Source organism: Helianthus annuus, chromosome 17 (assembly GCF_002127325.2).
Source record: "Helianthus annuus cultivar XRQ/B chromosome 17, HanXRQr2.0-SUNRISE, whole genome shotgun sequence".
Taxonomy (NCBI): Eukaryota; Viridiplantae; Streptophyta; class Magnoliopsida; order Asterales; family Asteraceae; genus Helianthus; species Helianthus annuus.
In genome coordinates this window covers 76556077-76575783 of record NC_035449.2, presented here as the reverse complement: position 1 = coordinate 76575783, position 19707 = coordinate 76556077, and the positions used below count along the sequence as shown (strand labels likewise).

Genomic DNA, 19707 nt, shown 5'->3' with positions numbered 1-19707 from the left:
AATAATTATAAGTGTAGGATCGCGAGACGACCTAACGAGTCGATCAGAAGAGTGCTCAGACTGAATCAGAGGCGGAATTCATTGATTCAGTCTTTGTCTAGCTTGATTTCACTATTAATTGTCTCTTGTATTGATTATAAAGCTGTTACAGATGCGGAGACACTTCGACGGAGCTTCGCCGTCGGAAACAAGACTACTACTCTATGATTTCGCTCATAAATGCCTATTTATAGGCTTGGGATTTCGCTTGTAATGACACCGAGTCAACATGAGCGAAATCAGACATTATGCATAAGAGCGAAATCAGTAGACTAATCAACAGGAGCGAAATCAGGATATATGGTGATTTCGCTCCAAATGACACAAAGTCATTATGACCGAAATCAGCTTAAATACAAGCATCCTCGATTTCCGTGCACTGTACAATTACCCCTAAACTAAGACTCGAACGAAGATGTAGTCGACAGACAACTGCACCAACAGACTCCCCCTTGAATGTTGACGGAATCTTCAGTGAGAGTCTTCAACATGACAACTCTTCAATCTTGATCGGTCTTCTTCAGGAACTTTTCCTGGAATCATGTACCCGGATCTTTCTCTGGTTCGAACTCTCGTCAGACTCCCCCTATCATCGAGCTAGGATCGCTGTCTGGAATTTGTTAGTACCTTTGAAATCAAATCCTGGTTTTTTCAGTTTAAGCTCTTCTCAGGTTCTGATGCATCTCCAGGCTTTCCGTAGCAACAGGATCAGAAACCTACACATCTCAAACACTTTATTACAAACAAACAATATTGTGATTCAACTTAATGAATCAACTAAACCTTTGAGAAACATTTTCATTTAAAATTGATCAACAATTTGAAACATTCCAAATTCTGATTCAACTTAATGAATCATCTTAAACATTTCAAACCAATTAACCATACCATCTGTTCATCATGTTTAGCCTTTGAGATTTTGAATATCAGTTTTCCAACATCAGTTGTCGAAAATCTTTTTGGATTTTTCAAAATATGACACATAAATGCAATAACAGAAATGAAATGCAGAGATGAAATATGTACAAACAATATTTTTATGAGTTTGCGAAAAAGGATCATATCAGATTTTAGACACATCACAAGCACCGTTAAGCTTTTAATCGTTTTAAGTTCTAAACGATTCATGTAGATTAACGATATTGTTGTCCACTTAAACTCAACCTAAAAACTTTCGAAATGCTTTCCGATACGCTTTAGGTATATTAATTTTTCACTAAATTCTTATGGACCCCACGATCTCAGCATATCCCCTCATCATGCAATACCCAGACTCAAGTAATGCCTTTAAACTTTGATCAACTGTGATTTATGCAAAAATAAAGCAGAATGTTTAAACATTAACAATCAGGTCGATACTTCCGTATACGCAGAGAAAGTCCAATGTTTAAACAAAATAAGAAAATAAAAAGAAGTTGAAATTGTTTAGGCTTTAACCACCAGGTCGATACTCCCGTATACGCAGAGGTGATCCAAAGCTTAAACGAAAAACCAAAGAAAATAAAGCAGAACGTTTAGGCACTAACATCCAGGTCGATACTCACGTATACGCAGAGGATGTCCAATGCTTAAACAAAATAAAGAAATCAAACAAGTTTAAATCTTTGCAAAATGAAATGCACAATCACAGTGTCATTTTTAGTGAAGTTGTGAAAGCTCACAAACTTAACCAATTTTTATGCTTTTGGCATTCAGCAATTACTGAGCAGGCACACAATCAAGAAGGACAAAACTAAGTACTATGCTTTTGATCATGTTTTCCACTAGAACCAGGCTTTTTCTTTATATTTGTATCGTTATTGCAAATCTACTAGTCTAGCTGAGCCTATCGTCACATCTTTAGTGAGACCGTTTATCACTTTTAGACTTTACATATCTTTAGCATGCTGTGATAGTCCACTGATTTTCTATCATTTCCTCTTGTTTCAGCAAAACTCATTTTTAAATTTTTCATGTTTTTTACATTTTCAAATTTTCTAATTTTTTTAAAATTTTACTCCCTCTAAAATCAAAATATGTTTCAATTTTGATTTTCTAGGAAAATTTGAAACAAACTGTACAAACTTGACAACTTGATGAGAATTACTTCAATTCTCCATCCACCTGGCATAAACAATTAGAACTCCCCCTCACAACAAATTATTTTCCCATTATGATTTCAAAACACTTAAGGTTGTTTTAATCAAAATGGTTTTTCTAGAAAAATTAGTTTGTTTACCAATCATTTGTAGGTTCGGGGTCACTTCATCACATTGTTTTCTTCATACACATGGCAGATTTTACAATTTCAGTTTTAGATCTCAAACATCACTTGTAGAAAATCAAGTACAACTTAATGTCCTTGATTAACCACTTGTAGGTCGAAATATCATAGTTACCAACCTGTGAATTTCTCAAGAAAGATGCCGATTCCTACTCCCCAATTACCAACCTGGGAGTTCCGGCAAGTCAGACTTTTTCTATTTAAACAGATTCACCCAAGCCTGACGATCCTTGGGTGATTTTGAATTCTTGTTCAACAATGGTGGAAAATTTGCATCATCCATTGTTAAACCCAAATTCTCCTTTTTTACCTCAACACCAGGTCCCTCTGGCTTTGACGAACCAGAATCATTGCCTGCACATGACTTGTCTGACTTTGACCTGTCAGATTCATTGCCTAAAGATGGCTTGTCTGACTTTGACTCGTCAGATTCATCGCCGACCATTTTCTTCTTCTTCTTTTCTTCTTTCGTCCTCAGATTTGTATCCGATGAATTCATCTTGCTTGACTTTGCAATCAAGGGAGTCGATTCATCAGAACTCTTATTTGATGCAACTGGTGAACCCGAGGACAAAATCTTCTCCAGATACTCTCTCGCCTTCTTCCTCTTCTTTTGCAGTCTGTCTTTCTGCCCCTGTGAAAGTTTAACTTTCTTTTCTTGAATTGTCTGTTCTTGAACTTTAGGTTTTAGAACCTTCTGTTCATGGGGCTTGATATTGACTGGAATCTTTGCCAATTTTTGAGAATTAGCCCTCAATCTGTCATTTGATCTCCTTGGGCAATCTCTGGCAATATGACCTCTGATGTTGCAGTTAAAACATCTCCTCGTCTCATAACTCCAACCTTGGCAGTTAACAGCAATGTGTCCTTGATAACCGCATTGGTAACACACTCTGTTATCATACCAATCACCACTTTCACACCAGATGCTCAGATCATAGCATTGTTTGGCTTGGTGATATACCTTCCTCATGTTTGCTGGATTTGGCTTTTGAGCACAGTGGTCCGACCTGCACCACTTATTGCCAACAATTTGTGAATTTTCATTTTTTACATTTTGTAATTTTTGATTTTGATTGGATGATCGACCTGATGAGCTGTTATTATCTATTTGAACATTTTTCAAATTTTTACCTTTTTGTTTTTGTTCTACAATCTTCTTAACAGGTTTCTGTGTTGAACATTCACCTATTTCAGTTGATTGCAAAACAATTTTCTGAAACTTTTCTTTTAATTTCAAAAACAAATTTTGTTTTTCAATTTTTTTCGTTTTCATCATCAGATTTCTCATCACAATCCTCAATTTTGACTTTGTCAAAATTTGTGACATCGTCACTTATTGGAACAGAATTGATCGGTTTTGGACAGGGGAAACTTGAAGAAGTCACAAAACCTTTCAATTTCTTCTCAAGTTCATCAATCTTGTTTCTTGAATTCTCAGCTTCATTTTCAAGCTGAGATATTCTTTCAAGATGTGACTTGATTGATTTTTCATTCTCAATCTTAATGTTTTCAAGAACAGATTTTTTATTTTCCAAAACTTTTAGCTGTTCTTGAAATTTTGTTTCATTTGCTTTCAAATTCTTGTTTTCCAGCTTTACCCAGAAATCTTCATTTTCTGAAGATTTCTTTTTGCTTTCAAAGTCTTTTTCTTTCTCTCTCAAAACCTTGTTTTCAGATGTCAAACTGTTCAAATTACTTAACAGTTTGTCATTTTCAGCTTTCAGCTTCTCACAATTTCCATGTAAATCCAGAATCTGTTTTACATCAGTTTGCTTCTCATCTTTCAACTTCTTGACTTCCGATGTCAAACTTTCCGCATCCTTCAAGAGTTTGTCATTGTCAGTCTTAAAGTTGTCACATTTGGTGCATACTAATTCAGAACTTGAAGAACCAAGCTTCACAGATTCTTCATTATTTGACATTTCCTTTGTCTCTGTCTTGTATGTTCCTACACAAACAATTTTAACAAAATCAAGAGGATTTAAATTTGTATCAATATAACACCCCCTTTTAAAGTCTTATTTCATGTTCTGTTTTGCAGCGAAACACATACATATTCTTTTATCAATTTCAGTAATTACATCCGAATTGATTTTATCTAGATTTCCCAAATTCAATTTATCTAGATTTCCTTTAATTTTATTCATCAATATTTTCTTCTTATCAGAATTTTCATAACTATGCTTTTGAAGTTTATTGATGAAATCAGATGGATGTAATTTTGAAAATTTAGGCTCTTGTTTTAATTTCCTTAAAACATCATCCCATTCGGCAGGTAAAGCATCTGCAAACTTTGATATCTTTTCAGTATCTGTCAATTTTATCTCAAACATTTTTAACTTGTCCATCAAGTGATCAAATCTTCTTTCCATCTCTTTCACGGTCTCATCCTTTTAACATGCAAATTTTTCAAGTCTAAGAATCCAAATCTTCTTATCATCTTGTTCATATATGCTCATTTGATATCAACCATATCCATTATTTAACCTCTCAATAAAATCATTTTCCTTTTCATCAAACTTTTCTGCCATATTTCAAATAATCCCGACAAGTTTTCTAAACGAAATTTGAGTTTTCAAGTGGAAAACTCTTTGGAGCGAAATTACTTGTTGAGCCTCCTTGGAGCGAAATAACCCTGATCACTGGAGCGAAATCTCAATATTTGAATCCAAGAGCGAAATCAAATTTAACTTGGAGCGAAATCAACCCTTTGAGCGAAATTATATTGTACTCTGGAGCGAAATCAGAAGATTGGGTAGCTAGGAGCGAAATCAGGCTCGAATTTTGAGCGAAACCTCAACTATTGTTCCCCAGGAGCGAAATTACCACCAGTTTTGGAGCGAAACTACACAACTTTGGCTTCTGGAGCGAAACCTGATATGAACTATGAGCGAGATCACAGAATGTCCATACAAGCGAAATCAGCTCGAGATCAATTTTAGTCCATTTTTAGTCCAAGTTAAGATGTGAAACTTTCCAGGGTTTATCTATGTCCAATATCCTATAATCTGAGAAATTTTGAACAGGTTTTGACCAGTAAATCTCGTTCTGTTGAAGAAAGAAGGTGTAGAAATCAAAATTTTCCAGCGAAAACAAGCTAAACGGTAAGAACTCTTCCTCCTGAGCTCTGATACCACTTGTAGGATCGCGAGACGACCTAACGAGTCGATCAGAAGAGTGCTCAGACTGAATCAGAGGCGGAATTCATTGATTCAGTCTTTGTCTAGCTTGATATCACTATTAATTGTCTCTTGTATTGATTATAAAGCTGTTACAGATGTGGAGACACTTTGACGGAGCTTCGCCGTCGGAAACTAGACTACTACTCTATGATTTCGCTCATAAATGCCTATTTATAGGCTTGGAATTTCGCTTGTAATGACACCGAGTCAACATGAGCGAAATCAGACATTATGCATAAGAGCGAAATCAGTAGACTAATCAACAGGAGCGAAATCAGGATATATGGTGATTTCGCTCCAAATGACACAAAGTCATTATGAGCAAAATCAGCTTAAATACAAGCATCCTCGATTTCCGTGCACTGTACAATTACCCCTAAACTAAGACTCGAACGAAGATGTAGTCGACAGACAACTGCACCAACAATAAGAGAGTTAGAAGCTACAGTAAGGTTGAGCGAGTCACTAGCAAAGATGAGACTGTAAGTTACTAGATAGCAAAGATGAAACTGGGGAATCAACTACTGTACTTTCTATTAAAATGTGTTATGCATGGTTTTCTAAGAAACGAACCCGTGTTTGCACACGAGTCTTACAGCTAGTTTTAGTATAATAGATAGATTGGTACGCATGTAGTTTAATTAATTTGAAATGTTTAATAAATTTATTTAAATGTTTAAAGATTTTGGATTGGACTTAGTTTTATAGTTTATTATTTTTTTAAGTAGAAAAAAACTTACATAACTATACTTAACTATACTTTCTTAATTATTTATAATATGAAGTAATTTTGTGTCACATCGCTCTAGAATAGCTTTAGCCATTCATTTTTCTCAATTATTAGAATGAATATTTTTAACTATTTCATTAAACAACATATTAGAATGAATATTTTCTAACAACAATTTCATTTAACAGAAGTACAAAACCAACACATATGTTTCCTGAGCAAACAAAAATTAAAGGGGCAGAACAAGAAAAGCCAAAGGCCACAAAAACAAACAAAAAAAAATCAGCAGCGATCTATTCCAATTTATCCGGTCTAGAGACTTAAATTTGGGTCTGTTTCTAGCCCAAAAGTACAATTGAGCAATAATCTCCTCAACCGTGGTCGAGATCAGGTTATAGATAAATTCAAAATTTGAAAAAATAGTTATATACATAAATAATTGATACAAATTCAATATTTATAAAATTTTGGCTATATAATATAATTATCTTTTTTAAATTATTTAAAAAGTTAAAGTAGATGCAATTTAAAAATAAAATACAAAATAAAAGATATATTATCTTTTTTAAATTATTTAAAAAGTTAAAGTAGATGCAATTTAAAAATAAAATACAAAATAAAAGGTTCAATTGTATTTATCTGAAAACTTGAAAGGGGGGGGGGGGGTTAGCAACACCTGGTCTTATCGATCTCGACCAAATAGCGGTGGTGAAACTAATTTGGTCAGCGACAACTATTAGTTAACAAGATAAAAGAGTGGTAGCGGAAGAGGCCAACACCGGTGATTGATACCAGGAAAAATATCATTAAAATTCAGAAAAAGAAGAGTGCATTTAGCAACACCTGATCTTATCGATCTTGATCAAATAGTGGTGGTGAAACTAATTTGGTCAGCGACAACCGTTAGTTAACAAGATAAAAGAGGGGTAGCGGAAGAGACCAACACCAGCGATTAATACCAGGAAAAATATCCAACAAGAGATGAGATTGGTGGCAGCTAAAGGCTTAATACCATATTCGATGGTGGGAAAATTAAATATTTACACTGCAAACTCTATACTATACAAAGTGCTCTAAGGGCATGTTTGGCTAAACTTTTCAAAACAACTTATTGGCATATTGACTTATCAAAAAGCCAATAAGTTGTTTTTGTGTTTGGCTAAGCCAAAAGTCCTTTTAGAAATGGCTTTTTGCAAAGAAGAAAAAGGAAGTTTCAAGAAGTCACAATATTTTGGCTTTTTGGACAGCTTTTAACTTTTCAAACTACAAATTACCAATATACCCCTTCTTTACCCCCTTATATCTAAAAGAATGCCCATTTTAGTCATTTTACATCAATAAGCTAATCCAAACACTTTTTTTAAAAACTCTTTTTCAAAAAGTCCTTTTTCCCAAAAGTCCTTTTTAACTATAATAAGCTTAGCTAAACATGCCTTAAAATCACCATAGATTTATTAACGTTATCTAAAACTATGATTAGAATTGACATCACTTTATTTTTTGTTTTTGGAGAAAAACGTGTGTATATATATATATATATATATATATATATATATATATATATATATATATATATATATATATATATGAAAAGGTTACATGTCTTTTTCCAATGTAATAATTATTATTAGTTTTTTTTATCTAACCTTGTGAAAGCGCCATCAAGCGTATTACAAAATGAATAATGAAACCATCAAGCCCTTAAGTTATCATGTTTCGTGCATAAGATGATAGTTTCAAATATAAAATTGAATGAATTCGATACGATTTGATCATGTTTCGTGCATAAGATGATAGTTTCAAATATAAAATTGAATGAATTCGATACGGTTTGATTATCTTTGTGTAACGTGCATCGTTATCAAGGTAGGTGTCATCCAATGTATACAATGTAGTGCATAAACTATGGAAAATAATTATAATATGATCTGATAGCTCACAACAATAATGTGATGGATGGCAATGATTCACATGAAACATGTTTTATAGCTATGACAAAGTGGGGACAGTGAAAAGGAAATGTCATCCGATAGAAGTTAAATAGATGCATGTTAATTTAATATAAATAGAACCAACGTTCGACGTACATCCATATACACTGAAAGCTCCAAGCACATAGTAGTACTCGATAAATGGAGTCTTCACTTGCTTTCTTCGTCCTCCTTTCACTTATCCTGGTACTCTAAGATATCAATATATATTTATATATACACACACATATACATGCATATATACAGCTATATTCATATGGTTTTGAATCTTTTTTTATTTACGACAAGTTATGTTAGCAGCAGTACTATATAATATGGTAAACAGGAGGATGTTATGTTGGGTTGAGGGATTAAAATTATTGAACCTGAATTTGATTCTTGCATTTGTTAATGCGAAATATATCCACTTATGTAACCTATTTATCAAAATTAAAGGGGTTGTAATGTGTTGTATTCAAATGATGCATAACGGGTTGGCGAGTTAAACTTAAAAATATATCCACTCTTGTAGTTGGTGAATATTTTGCGACCACTTTTACCAACTGATCGTGTGGTATTAAGTTGTGCAACCTTGTTTTTTACAGATAGTATGCTTGCAACATTTTTTATTGTTTATATTCTATTTTTAAATGAATTGACAAATTAATTTCTTTAATTTTAGTACAATCAGAACATCACACATTTAGTTAAGTGCTATTTCAGCTTATTCTTTTGGTATGTTGTTTGAACAGACTGCTATCATGAACATTGATGCTAGACCACATCGTGAAGAATATTGGCAGGACTCATTTGATCGAAGGGGTACTTCGGTGTCACCTCAGCCCATAAAGAAAAGTCATTGTAACACGTTCGCGAAGGCTAGTAACCCCATATCTTCAGGCCACGATGATTTCGAACCAAGACCTAATGTTTCAAGTTATGGCAATGATGTGAATCCAGATGGCAACAAAAAGGATTTTGAACCAAGACCAAACGTTTCCGTTTATGATGAAGATACAAGTTTAAAAGGTAAAGAGAACTTTAAAGAAGAGTTTGAGCCTAGGCCAAACGTCTCGGTTTTTGATAATATTATAGGGTTAAAAGGTAAAACTAAAGTTGATGAAGAGTTTGAGCCAATGCCAAATGTCTCGGTTTATGACAATGATACAAGTTTAAAAGGTAAAAAGAATGCTAATGAAGAGTTTGAGCCAAGGCCAAATGTCTCGATTTATGATAACGATACAGGTTTAAGAAGTAAAAAGAATGTTAAAGAAGAGTTTGAGCCAAGGCCAAACGTATCAGTTTATGATAACGATACAGGTGTAAAAGGTAAAAAGAATGTTGATGAAGCGTTTGAGCCAAGACCAAACGTCTCGGTTTATGATAATGATGCAGGTTTAAAACGTAAGAAGAATGTCGATGAAGAGTTTGAGCCAAGACCAAACGTATCAGTTTATGATAACGAAACAGGTTTAAAAAGTAAAAAGAATGTTGATGAAGAGTTTGAGACGAGACCAAACGTATCGATTTATGATAATGACTTACGAATGAAAGGTAAAATGACATCTAAAGAAGACTTTGAACCAAGGCCAAATGTCTCAGTTTACGAGGGTTAAAGCTTCAAGTTACGAATATAATTTACTATCAACGTCTAATAATGTATTATAGAAAAGTGTGCTTGTGTGTGATTTACGTGAAGGAAAAATAAATGTTCATGCTTTGTAATATGTTTAAGTTTTTACTTATTATTTCAACTAAGCATGTTTCATTCTTGCCTCTTTTAAGTTTTGGGTTCAACTTTGATTTAGAACCGTCCTTCATTACTAAGATTACTAATTACAGTAACTGATATTAATCAAACAGCAACCTATACAGAAATTTCTCATGGATAACTACAAAACCTAAAAAATAAAAATAATAATTTGTGACCAAGTTTGAGATATGTATTTATGTTTTACCTTTAGAAAATCACATATACAAACTATATTTTAAAGGGATTATAATTATAAAAAGATTATTGTTTTTGGTGTTAGCTAGATAACAAATGGTTACAAATACTTAACACTTGTAATCATACATGTTAAGTTCATTTTACGTTTTAGATCTGTATAATTTTCATTGACAAAAATAACGACGTGGGCATTATTGTTAATTGCATCACGTAGATCCTTTTTATTATTTAAAAAAAAATAAAATTTGTACAATATTCTTAAATAGAAGTTGATTTTTAGAGTTAATTACATAGTTAGTCTCTGTGGTTTGCCCAAAGTAACATACTTAGGTACTAATAATTTAAAATCACATTTTCGGGTATTTAATTTTCATTTTGTAACGTTTGGAGGTATTAACGTTATTTGTAGGTTTAAAATCTCATTCTATTAGTACTTAAGTATGTTATTTTGTGCAAACCACAGGGACTAACTATGTTAATACCCTATAAATTAATAACTCCAAACGTTAACAAATGAAAAGTTAATACCCTAGAAGGTGATTTTAAACTATTAGTACGTAAGTATGTTATTTTGTACAAACCACAAGGACTATGTAATTAACTCTGATTTTTATGTTTCTTTTAAAAATACAACATGATTAGAGGAATGTGCCCCCCCTTGCCATGTAATTAGCTACTAGTATTTTATGATAGTTAAACTTATCACACTCGTATTTATGAAATTTTAAAATCTGTATGTTCATCAGTTTAATCTTATTTAAATTTTAATAAAAGAGTAAATTACAAGTTTTGTCCTTTATGTTTATACCAAATTGCAGACGTTGTCCTTTACCTTTAAAATTGATGGGTTTTGTACTTAGTGTTTCAAAATCTTGCACGTTGTGTCCTTTAATCCAAACCCAGTTAGATTTTTTAGTTAAATATGATTACACAAGGGTATTTTAGTCTTTTTACCAATTTTTATTTAATATTATCTAAAAAATAAAACAAACTATTTTAAAGAAATATTATTATAAATATTATTATAATATCTACCACACACTCTCTCTCTCTCTACCACCCACCCCAACCACCTGCCATCAAAACACCACTCCGGCACAGACAACCGCCACCGCCGCCATCTCATGTCAACAAATCCTCCTACTCCTTTCTCACCACCGGCGAACACAAGTTCTCCAGCAACTCTCTCCTCCGTCTCTAACACCACCGGCAAACCCAGATCTGGACAGATCTTGAACCACACCCACACCTCCTTAATTTGTTTGGGTTATAGATCCGGACAGTGAAGGCGAAGTGAAAAAGACGATGGGAGATGCTATATCGAACGAGATGGTTTTCAATTTTCAACTTTTTGTTTAAAAGTTGATTTACGCAGTCAAAGAACTGCGCTCAAGATTTTCATCTTTTTGACGTCAATTTGTGGTGGTGTGGGTGTTTGGTAGCCACCATTTTAATTCTGAAATGGGAATATCAATACATATTATTTATATTAATTTCATAAAATTTGATTACCATTGTTACTTTGATATAATTTCAATAGAGGTTTTTAGCCTTAATTTTATAAAATTTAAATGCTATTATTTCTTTGGTAAGGATTTTTAAAGTTTAATTTGGAAAGCAGATGAACGGGGTGGATCGCAAAAAACCATCATGATCACCCCCACTTATTCTTCGTCTCTTTGCATCGATTTTGCGGCGACCCAAATATATAGATTTTTCGGCGACCCAACTATCATCATCACCCCTGGGAAGATGATTTGAATTTATGGGTTTTGCTACAAACTGGGTCCCAAATTCACGGATGCGACCCAAATATATTTCTTGCTCCGGTAATACAATTCATTTGAATTTATGAAGAACTCTGGAAAGATGATATGGTGATGAACTGATGATGATGATGAAGAGAGAGAGGAGAGAGGGTAGAGAGAGAAAGAGCAAAGTTTTTTATATTTTTTTATTTATATGTTTTTTTGTTTTTTTACAAAATAGTCCTTAAATATTAATTATTTACACACTAGTTCCTGGAAAGATAAAATGACAAGAATGCCCTCATGTGCAAGGTAAATGACCAGATTTAACCAAAAAAATAAACTGGGTTAGGCTCAAAGGACATATCGTTCAAGATTTTGAAACATTAAGTACAAAACCCGTCAATTTTAAAGATAAAATATAGCGCCTGCAATTTGGTGTAAATATAAAGGACAAAACTTGTAATTTACTCTTAATAAAATTTCTATTAAGAAAACACATTTCAGTTTACATTTTTAATATACAAAAATTTAAGTATCAATCACATGGGTTTAATTTAGATCATTAATATATAAAAATGTGTGCATCTTAAAATTTCACACTATTAGGTATCAATCACATTGGTATAAATTTATATACCCTATAGTTTTCATGGAGGGGAATAGTCCTAAGCACTTTCTATGATTTTTCCCTATAATTTTCAGTCAAATTATGATTTTACCTTATTTAAATTTATAGTTTTGTCATTTGTTTTGTTTTTCCCCTCATATTCAAAGTATGATTTTGACCTTAGTTCAAATATACAGTTTTGCTATCGTTTTTTGATTTTTTTTTTCTATGATTTTGCCCTAATGTAAAATTACAGTTATGCCATTATTTTTTTTTTTTTACAAAACTATAGTAGTGTTTGTTTTAAATGGTTTATCTGGTGTGATTTTTATTCGTGCGAGGCGGCTGCTTAGCACAACCTCACTTGTCCAAATAATTACAATTTTCCCTCGGTTTAAAACTATAGTCTTTCCATCGTTTTTTTTTTTTTTGGGAAAGTATAGTAGTGTTTTTTTTCAATTGAGTGACTTGATGTATATATTTTTTTTGAGAATGTGTTATGAGTAAGTAGTATGTACAAGTGATGCGCGTGTAGTGTAGTATATTTTTAATGTATATTTTAAGCCTTTTTTACACTTTTAGCCAAGTTTTAAATTTATAAAACACGATATTTACTAACACTAAACACACATATGGGCAAGTGCACCCATCGTGGACGTAGTATAGTGTTGGTAAGATACCGAGGTCGTCCAAGGACACAAGAGCTTTTAGTACCGGTTTATCCTCAACGTCTAATCAAATCAAAAAGTTAGAAAAGGTTTTTAAACTAAGAAAATAAAAACTAACTAAATGCTGAAAAATAAAATAAAAATAAAAACAGATAGACAAGATGAATCACTTGGATCCGACTCGTGTATTAGTATAACCTTTGATTATTTTCGCACTTTTGCACTTGTTTAAGAGATTATCTTAGTTATTGTAGTAGGCCCCTCTTTTGAAGGCGACGTTACCCTCAACCCAGTGGTTTGAGTCAGCAAGGATACAATCCTAAAGGGTTGGATTATTGGAAGATAATGAATTAAGTTATTAATGCAAATTATGGTAGGCCCCGCTTTTGGCGGTGACGTTACCCTCGACTAAGTAGTCTGAGTCAGCAGGGATACAGTCCTGAATAGCCGGGTTATAGTATTAATAGTAGTTAACTTATGAGGGGGTCAAAGAGTTTGGATCCCCGCCATCCAATACCTATGGGCATTGAAGGAGATCTTACTAAATTTGACCCAGGTCCCTTGCAGGACCTCTAAACGCTGAACAAGGGCAAGACCCTTACCAAACCATTCCCTTAACCCCCGACCAGGTAGCCAATATACCTCCATATAGACCGTGGAGATATGAATGGTGAAAATCTTTTATTTTATATAGACAGTAAAATAATGCCAAGACACCACGGACAAACGATAAGGAAAGATCACCTTCAACATAAGCAACTAGTTATTAAAGTCATTAATACAAAACCAAATAAAAAGTGCAAAAGATTAAAAATAAAAAGTATTATACTAAACACTAGTCTTCACCAAGTGATGTAAGAGACTTAGGCAAACATGGCCTTGATTGTCAAGAACTCTTACGATCAATCTTGGATCCCGAGACGACTCACACACTCTATGATGGACAATGGATGATGGTGGTGGATGATGGTGTTATGGTGGTGGTGGGTGGTGGATGAAGTGTGAGAGAGGTGGTGTGCCAAGGGATGAGTTGAAATGAAACCAAGCACTCCTATTTATAGGCTGAACAAAAGGCTGGGCACGGCCCCGTGTCCGCTGGACACGCCCCCGTGCCCGTCTGACACTCTCTCTCTTCATTAATTGTAATTCGCAATTACAATTAATGCGCCTGCTGTACTTTCGCCACGCCCCCGTGCTCACTGGACACGGCCCCGTGGTGGGCAATAGAAGCTTCTATAGGTTTGTCTTTTCTGCTGCTTCTTGGGCACAACCCCGTGCTGGCTGAGCACGGGGCGTGTTCAGTCTTCTGACTTCTCTTTTCTGCTTAGGAGGATGCCGTTGAGGGGTCGGGCAATCCACTTTTGTTCCTTTTCTTGTATTTATGTTAGATTTAGCTGTCTTTTTGCTTCTTTTGTGAATTTGAGCTCATTTCATCCTGAAATACAAAAGCAAGACAAAAACACTCTTTTTCCAACATTAGTACTGGGGGTTAGTTTTATGCCTTAATTGATGTAATTTATATGTTGCATTTTACACACATCAAATACCCCCACACTTGAACTTTTGCTTGTCCTCAAGCAAAACTCTTTAATATGTGGCTTACACTCCCAAATGGAATGGGTAGAAGAGAAGGTTTTTTTTGGCTTGTCATAGAGTGTCGGGAATCCAAGATCTTTTTGGTTTTATTTTTATTCATTTACAATCCTATTCGTTATGATTTATTTAGAACGTTTCATAAGAGAAATTACTTATTTGGGCATAGCATGCCTTTTTAAAATTTCATTTATATACAAGTTCACATACCTTACGGGAGAAATCACTCAACACTCGGCCGAAGGTGTATTTTTAGTGAATCACTCGAGAGCGGCATGGAACTTATTCCTACCATAAGCTTGCCAAGCAATCAATCCTCCTCCTTTTTAACTATATACCTTTGTAAATATCAAGAGGGCTTTTTGGGTGAAGGGTTAGGCTTGGGCTAAAGGTGGGTGGTTGGGTTAGTGGTTAGTAAAAGGGCGAAAAGCGTAAAAAGCGTCGGTTTTTGTAAAACACTTTGTTTTAATGACTTTTTATTTCGAAGTATTTCTCCAAACAAGCTTTTTGTTTAAATAGCTTTGTTTGTTTATTTCTAACTTCATCATTTTTTTTTGTCATACGAAAAACCGAGCTTGTTACTAAAATAAAGGGTGAAAATAAAAAGGGTTTTTGGTGGGTGAAAAGGTTTTAGGGTAAAGAATGAGAGGTTTAGGCTCAAAGGGGTTAACTAGGGGGATTTTGGGTAGGTGGTAAAAAAAATTGAAAAATAATGGTGTAGAAAGAAAATGGTTAGTCCGAATGCCTCCATCATTTACTTACTTGGGTTTAAGTTGGTAAGGACCGGGAATGAATCGTCGTGGCAAGTTCTAGAGTCGTAAGAACCAAGCGGCTATTCAAACAAGAAACGAAAAATGAGCATTTAGTCTAAAGATGTAAATTTGTATGCTCAATAAAGGCTCAAAACTCACTTTTGTGGGAATGGGTTTTTATGTGATCAAGTATATATAATCAAATTTTAACTAAGCTTGTCATGCCGTTTCATAATTTTCTTATGTTGGTTCTTGTTATCACGACGCTCTCGGTTGTAAATTTGTAAAAATGTAACCTTATTAATCTTAGGATTCCTAACTTAAACTTTAGACAAGTAAAAAAAATGAAAGTTTGTGAAAAAAAAAATTGGGGTGTTTAGCGGTTCCAATAGAGTTTTGTGTAAGGCTTGTTATTAGGACTTGCAAAATTTCAAAGTTTTAGCTTCCCCCCCCCCCCCCCCACACTTAAATTACACATTGTCCTCAATGTGTCACAAAAATAAATTTTTAGGTTGATTGGATGTGTAATGTGGTGTTAAAAAGCAAAGATTTATGTTACTGGCGGGCTGGACACGGCCCCGTGGGGACCGGACACGGCCCCGTGTTCAGGTGCCAGTAACAAAAATTAAAGAAATGAGACAGAAGCCTGGACACGGGGACGTGTCTGGTGAACACGGCCCGTGTCCAGTTACCTGAACTGGGCGTTTTTCTGCAGGGGGTTCAGCACGGGGCCGTGTTGGTTGGACACGGCCCGTGTTGACCCTTCTGTAATGGAGAAATTTATGTCGGGTTGCCTTGTTCTTGTGCATAGGGCCATTTTTCTCGTTCCCCTTTTCATCCTTTACCACCATGAGTGTGTTTTATTTATTATGAGCCATCAAACTTTAAAAACCATCATTCCATTTAATCAATAGAGAAATATATATAAATCCTAAATAAAATAAAATTAAAACTTAACTAGCTAAGTCAAGAGGTAGACGAGGTTATCATAAAGTGTTCTACTTTTTAAGAAAATTTCGAGAATAGTCTCCCGATATAGTAGGACCTTCGGCCGATGGTTCCCTAGATGTCGTTTAAAGCCATTCTTCTATCTCCCTTGGAAGGAAGAAGGCGGCTTCATTTTCCTCAGCAACTTGCGGCTGAGGGGGCACATTCACCGGGACTCCTTGCACCACCCTTTGCGGAGGCTCAGGGTGCATGGCGTACCATTCGGCCGGAATGATGACTTCGGGTACCACGTTCCACGCCCTTTGGGTTATCACAAGCACCAAGGGCGGGGAGGCGAGAAGGTTTAACCTCTGGTGCAAGAGGTTCACCTCTCGGAGACAACCCTCCAGTCCCACCGTCAGATGGTTGATACGGTCCACTAACGCTTCCTCCACTCCCGTCATTTCATCAATAGCCTCCCTTAGGCGTAAACATAGTTTACAAGAGAGTCTTTTGCTGTTGATGACCTCCTCCCGTGTCGGTCACCTCTTGAAGATGATTCGCTTGTTCTGCTGGCCATTTTCTGTGAAAGAAACCGAAGAAAGCTAAATTTTTACAAAACAGTACCTTGGACACGGCCCCGTGCTCGCTGAGCACGGCCCTGTGTCCATTTGTCTGCGGGATTTTGGGCTAAGGAGTCTTGGGGTTTTAAATTATTTTCATGATTTTTAACTGTGTTTTAAGCTTAGATAATTTAAAACAAAGTTATACAACTAACTTTAAACAAGAATCCTTAGCAAATAATCTTACAAACTTCACATAGAGGGTTGGAATCATGGAGTTTCCAAGCTTCCATGGAGGAAATGTTGAAAAAATTTGAAAGAAGAGGAAATGCCAGGAATCTCTGTCTAGTGAAGTGGTCAAAAATGAGTAGGAATCAGGCTGCATTTAAAGAAAACGACAGCGCACTGGACACGGCCCCGTGTTCGCTGGACACGGCCCCGTGTTCACTGGACACGGCCCCGTGTGCAGAGGAAATCCTGACACATTTTGTCCGTATTCTGACAAAATCAGCAGAGAATCTTTTAGGTGAGCACGGGGGCGTGTTGACCTGGACACGGCCCCGTGTCTGGAGGCTGTCTTATGGAGTTTTGTTACTCCTGAGGATCTCGTTGATATCGGGTGGTTCCTTACTGGATGGAACAACCCCAAAGTGCCTAAGATACCTTAATTGTCCTAGACTAAGGCGAGAACGCAAGAGGTTGTCGGTGAGGGTAATTCCTATTTTCATTCTAGGTGGACAACTCCAACCCATTCCCGGGCTCTCGTTAAAGAAGGTGTATGCCGAATCGCTCAGGTCTATGTATGCACCGAACGAAGTCGATGGAGAGTCCTTCATGGCACAATCGGCACAGGGACGACTATCGTCCAAGTCTTCGCTAGGTATGAAGGTATTTTTGGGAGCAACGAGGTTGTCGGAATGCGGTTCCAACATTTCTTCATGGTCATTGTCTTGGGGCGGATCGATAAAATCCTTCCTAAGTTCTTTCGACCAATTTAGAATTAGTTCTTCTAGTTGAAATAACTCGTCAAGGAGCATTTCTCCTAGAATATCTGGCTGGGCGCATTCGAGGGAGAGATAGTGCTTATTTTTACTTTCGCCCCTCTTAAGGTTATAAGGAATTGGTGGGTCTATGTAGTGGGGCCTATAATTTAGAAAGTAACATTTTAATTCTTCATGTTCACCTCCACATAATTGACACCACATACCATAAGAGTGCCGAAAGTAAAAAGAATTACTATCACTCATGTTTATGTCAGAAATTACCAACCGCCGGGATCTAACGGTTCTGTTTTCAGTAAGTGAATCTTGGGCACGGGGGCGTGTTGAGTGAGCATGGCCCCGTGTTCAGCTTACTGTCTAACTTAAAACAGGATTGCCAGTTCCAATGATTGAGCACGGGGGCGTGTTCAGCGGGCACGGCCCGTGCTGAGCTCTACAGATGCTGAAAAACTAAGAAAATCCTAAAAAAATTAAAAAGAAAAATAAAAATATGATTAGGCCGTTGATTCCTAACTTCCTTAAAATCCTTGTGTCCCCGGCAACGGCGCCAAAAACTTGATGCGCGTGTAGTGTAGTATATTTTTAATGTATATTTTAAGCCCTTTTTACACTTTTAGCCAAGTTTTAAATTTATAAAACACGATATTTACTAACACTAAACACACATATGGGCAAGTGCACCCATCGTGGACGTAGTATAGTGTTGGTAAGATACCGAGGTCGTCCAAGGACACAAGAGCTTTTAGTACCGGTTTATCCTCAACGTCTAATCAAATCAAAAAGTTAGAAAAGGTTTTTAAACTAAGAAAATAAAAACTAACTAAATGCTGAAAAATAAAATAAAAATAAAAACAGATAGACAAGATGAATAACTTGGAACCGACTCGTGTATTAGTATAATCTTTGATTATTTTCGCACTTTTGCACCTGTTTAAGAGATTATCTTAGTTATTGTAGTAGGCCCCTCTTTTGAAGGCGACGTTACCCTCAACCCAGTAGTTTGAGTCAACAAGGATACAATCCTAAAGGGTTGGATTTTTGGAAGATAATGAATTAACTTATTAATGCAAATTATGGTAGGCCCCGCTTTTGGCGGTGACGTTACCCTCGACTAAGTAGTCTGAGTTAGCAGGGATACAGTCCTAAATAGCCGGGTTATAGTATTAATAGTAGTTAACTTATGAGGGGGTCAAAGAGTTTGGATCCCCGCCATCCAATACCTATGGGCATTGAAGGAGATCTTACTAAATTTGACCCAGGTCCCTTGCAGGACCTCTAAACATTGAACAATGGCAAGACACTTACCAAACCGTTCCCTTAACCCCCGACTAGGTAACCAACATACCTCCATATAGACCGTGGAGATATGAATGGTGAAAATCTTTTATTTTATATAGACAGTAAAATAATGCCAAGACACCACAGACAAACGATAAGGAAAGATCACCTTCAACATAAGCAACTAGTTATTAAAGTCATTAATACAAAACCAAATAAAAAGTGCAAAAGATTAAAAATAAAAAGTATTATACTAAACACTAGTCTTCACCAAGTGATGTAAGAGACTTAGGCAAACATGGCCTTGATTGTCAAGAACTCTTACGATCAATCTTGGATCCCGAGACGACTCACACACTCAATGATGGACAATGGATGATGGTGGTGGATGATGGTGTTATGGTGGTGGTGGGTGGTGGATGAAGTGTG

The 19707-nt window shown here is 35.6% G+C and overlaps 1 protein-coding gene across 1 annotated transcript; it reads left to right on the top strand.

The window, feature by feature from the left end:
• Positions 1-8295: 8295 nt before the first annotated feature.
• Positions 8296-9963, top strand: LOC110921376. Its single transcript, XM_022165694.1, has 2 exons — positions 8296-8394; positions 8940-9963. The coding sequence occupies exons 1-2, from the start codon at positions 8350-8352 to the stop codon at positions 9801-9803; spliced, it is 909 nt and encodes a 302-aa protein (XP_022021386.1). The 5' UTR covers positions 8296-8349; the 3' UTR covers positions 9804-9963.
• Positions 9964-19707: the final 9744 nt, after the last annotated feature.

Excerpts from the sequence above, each read along its gene's own strand:
- LOC110921376 (XM_022165694.1), top strand. The coding sequence starts at position 8,350 with ATGGAGTCTTCACTTGCTTTCTTCGTCCTCCTTTCACTTATCCTG. Across the intron at positions 8,395-8,939 it reads TCCTCCTTTCACTTATCCTG|ACTGCTATCATGAACATTGA; the intron begins GTACTCTAAGAT and ends TTGTTTGAACAG.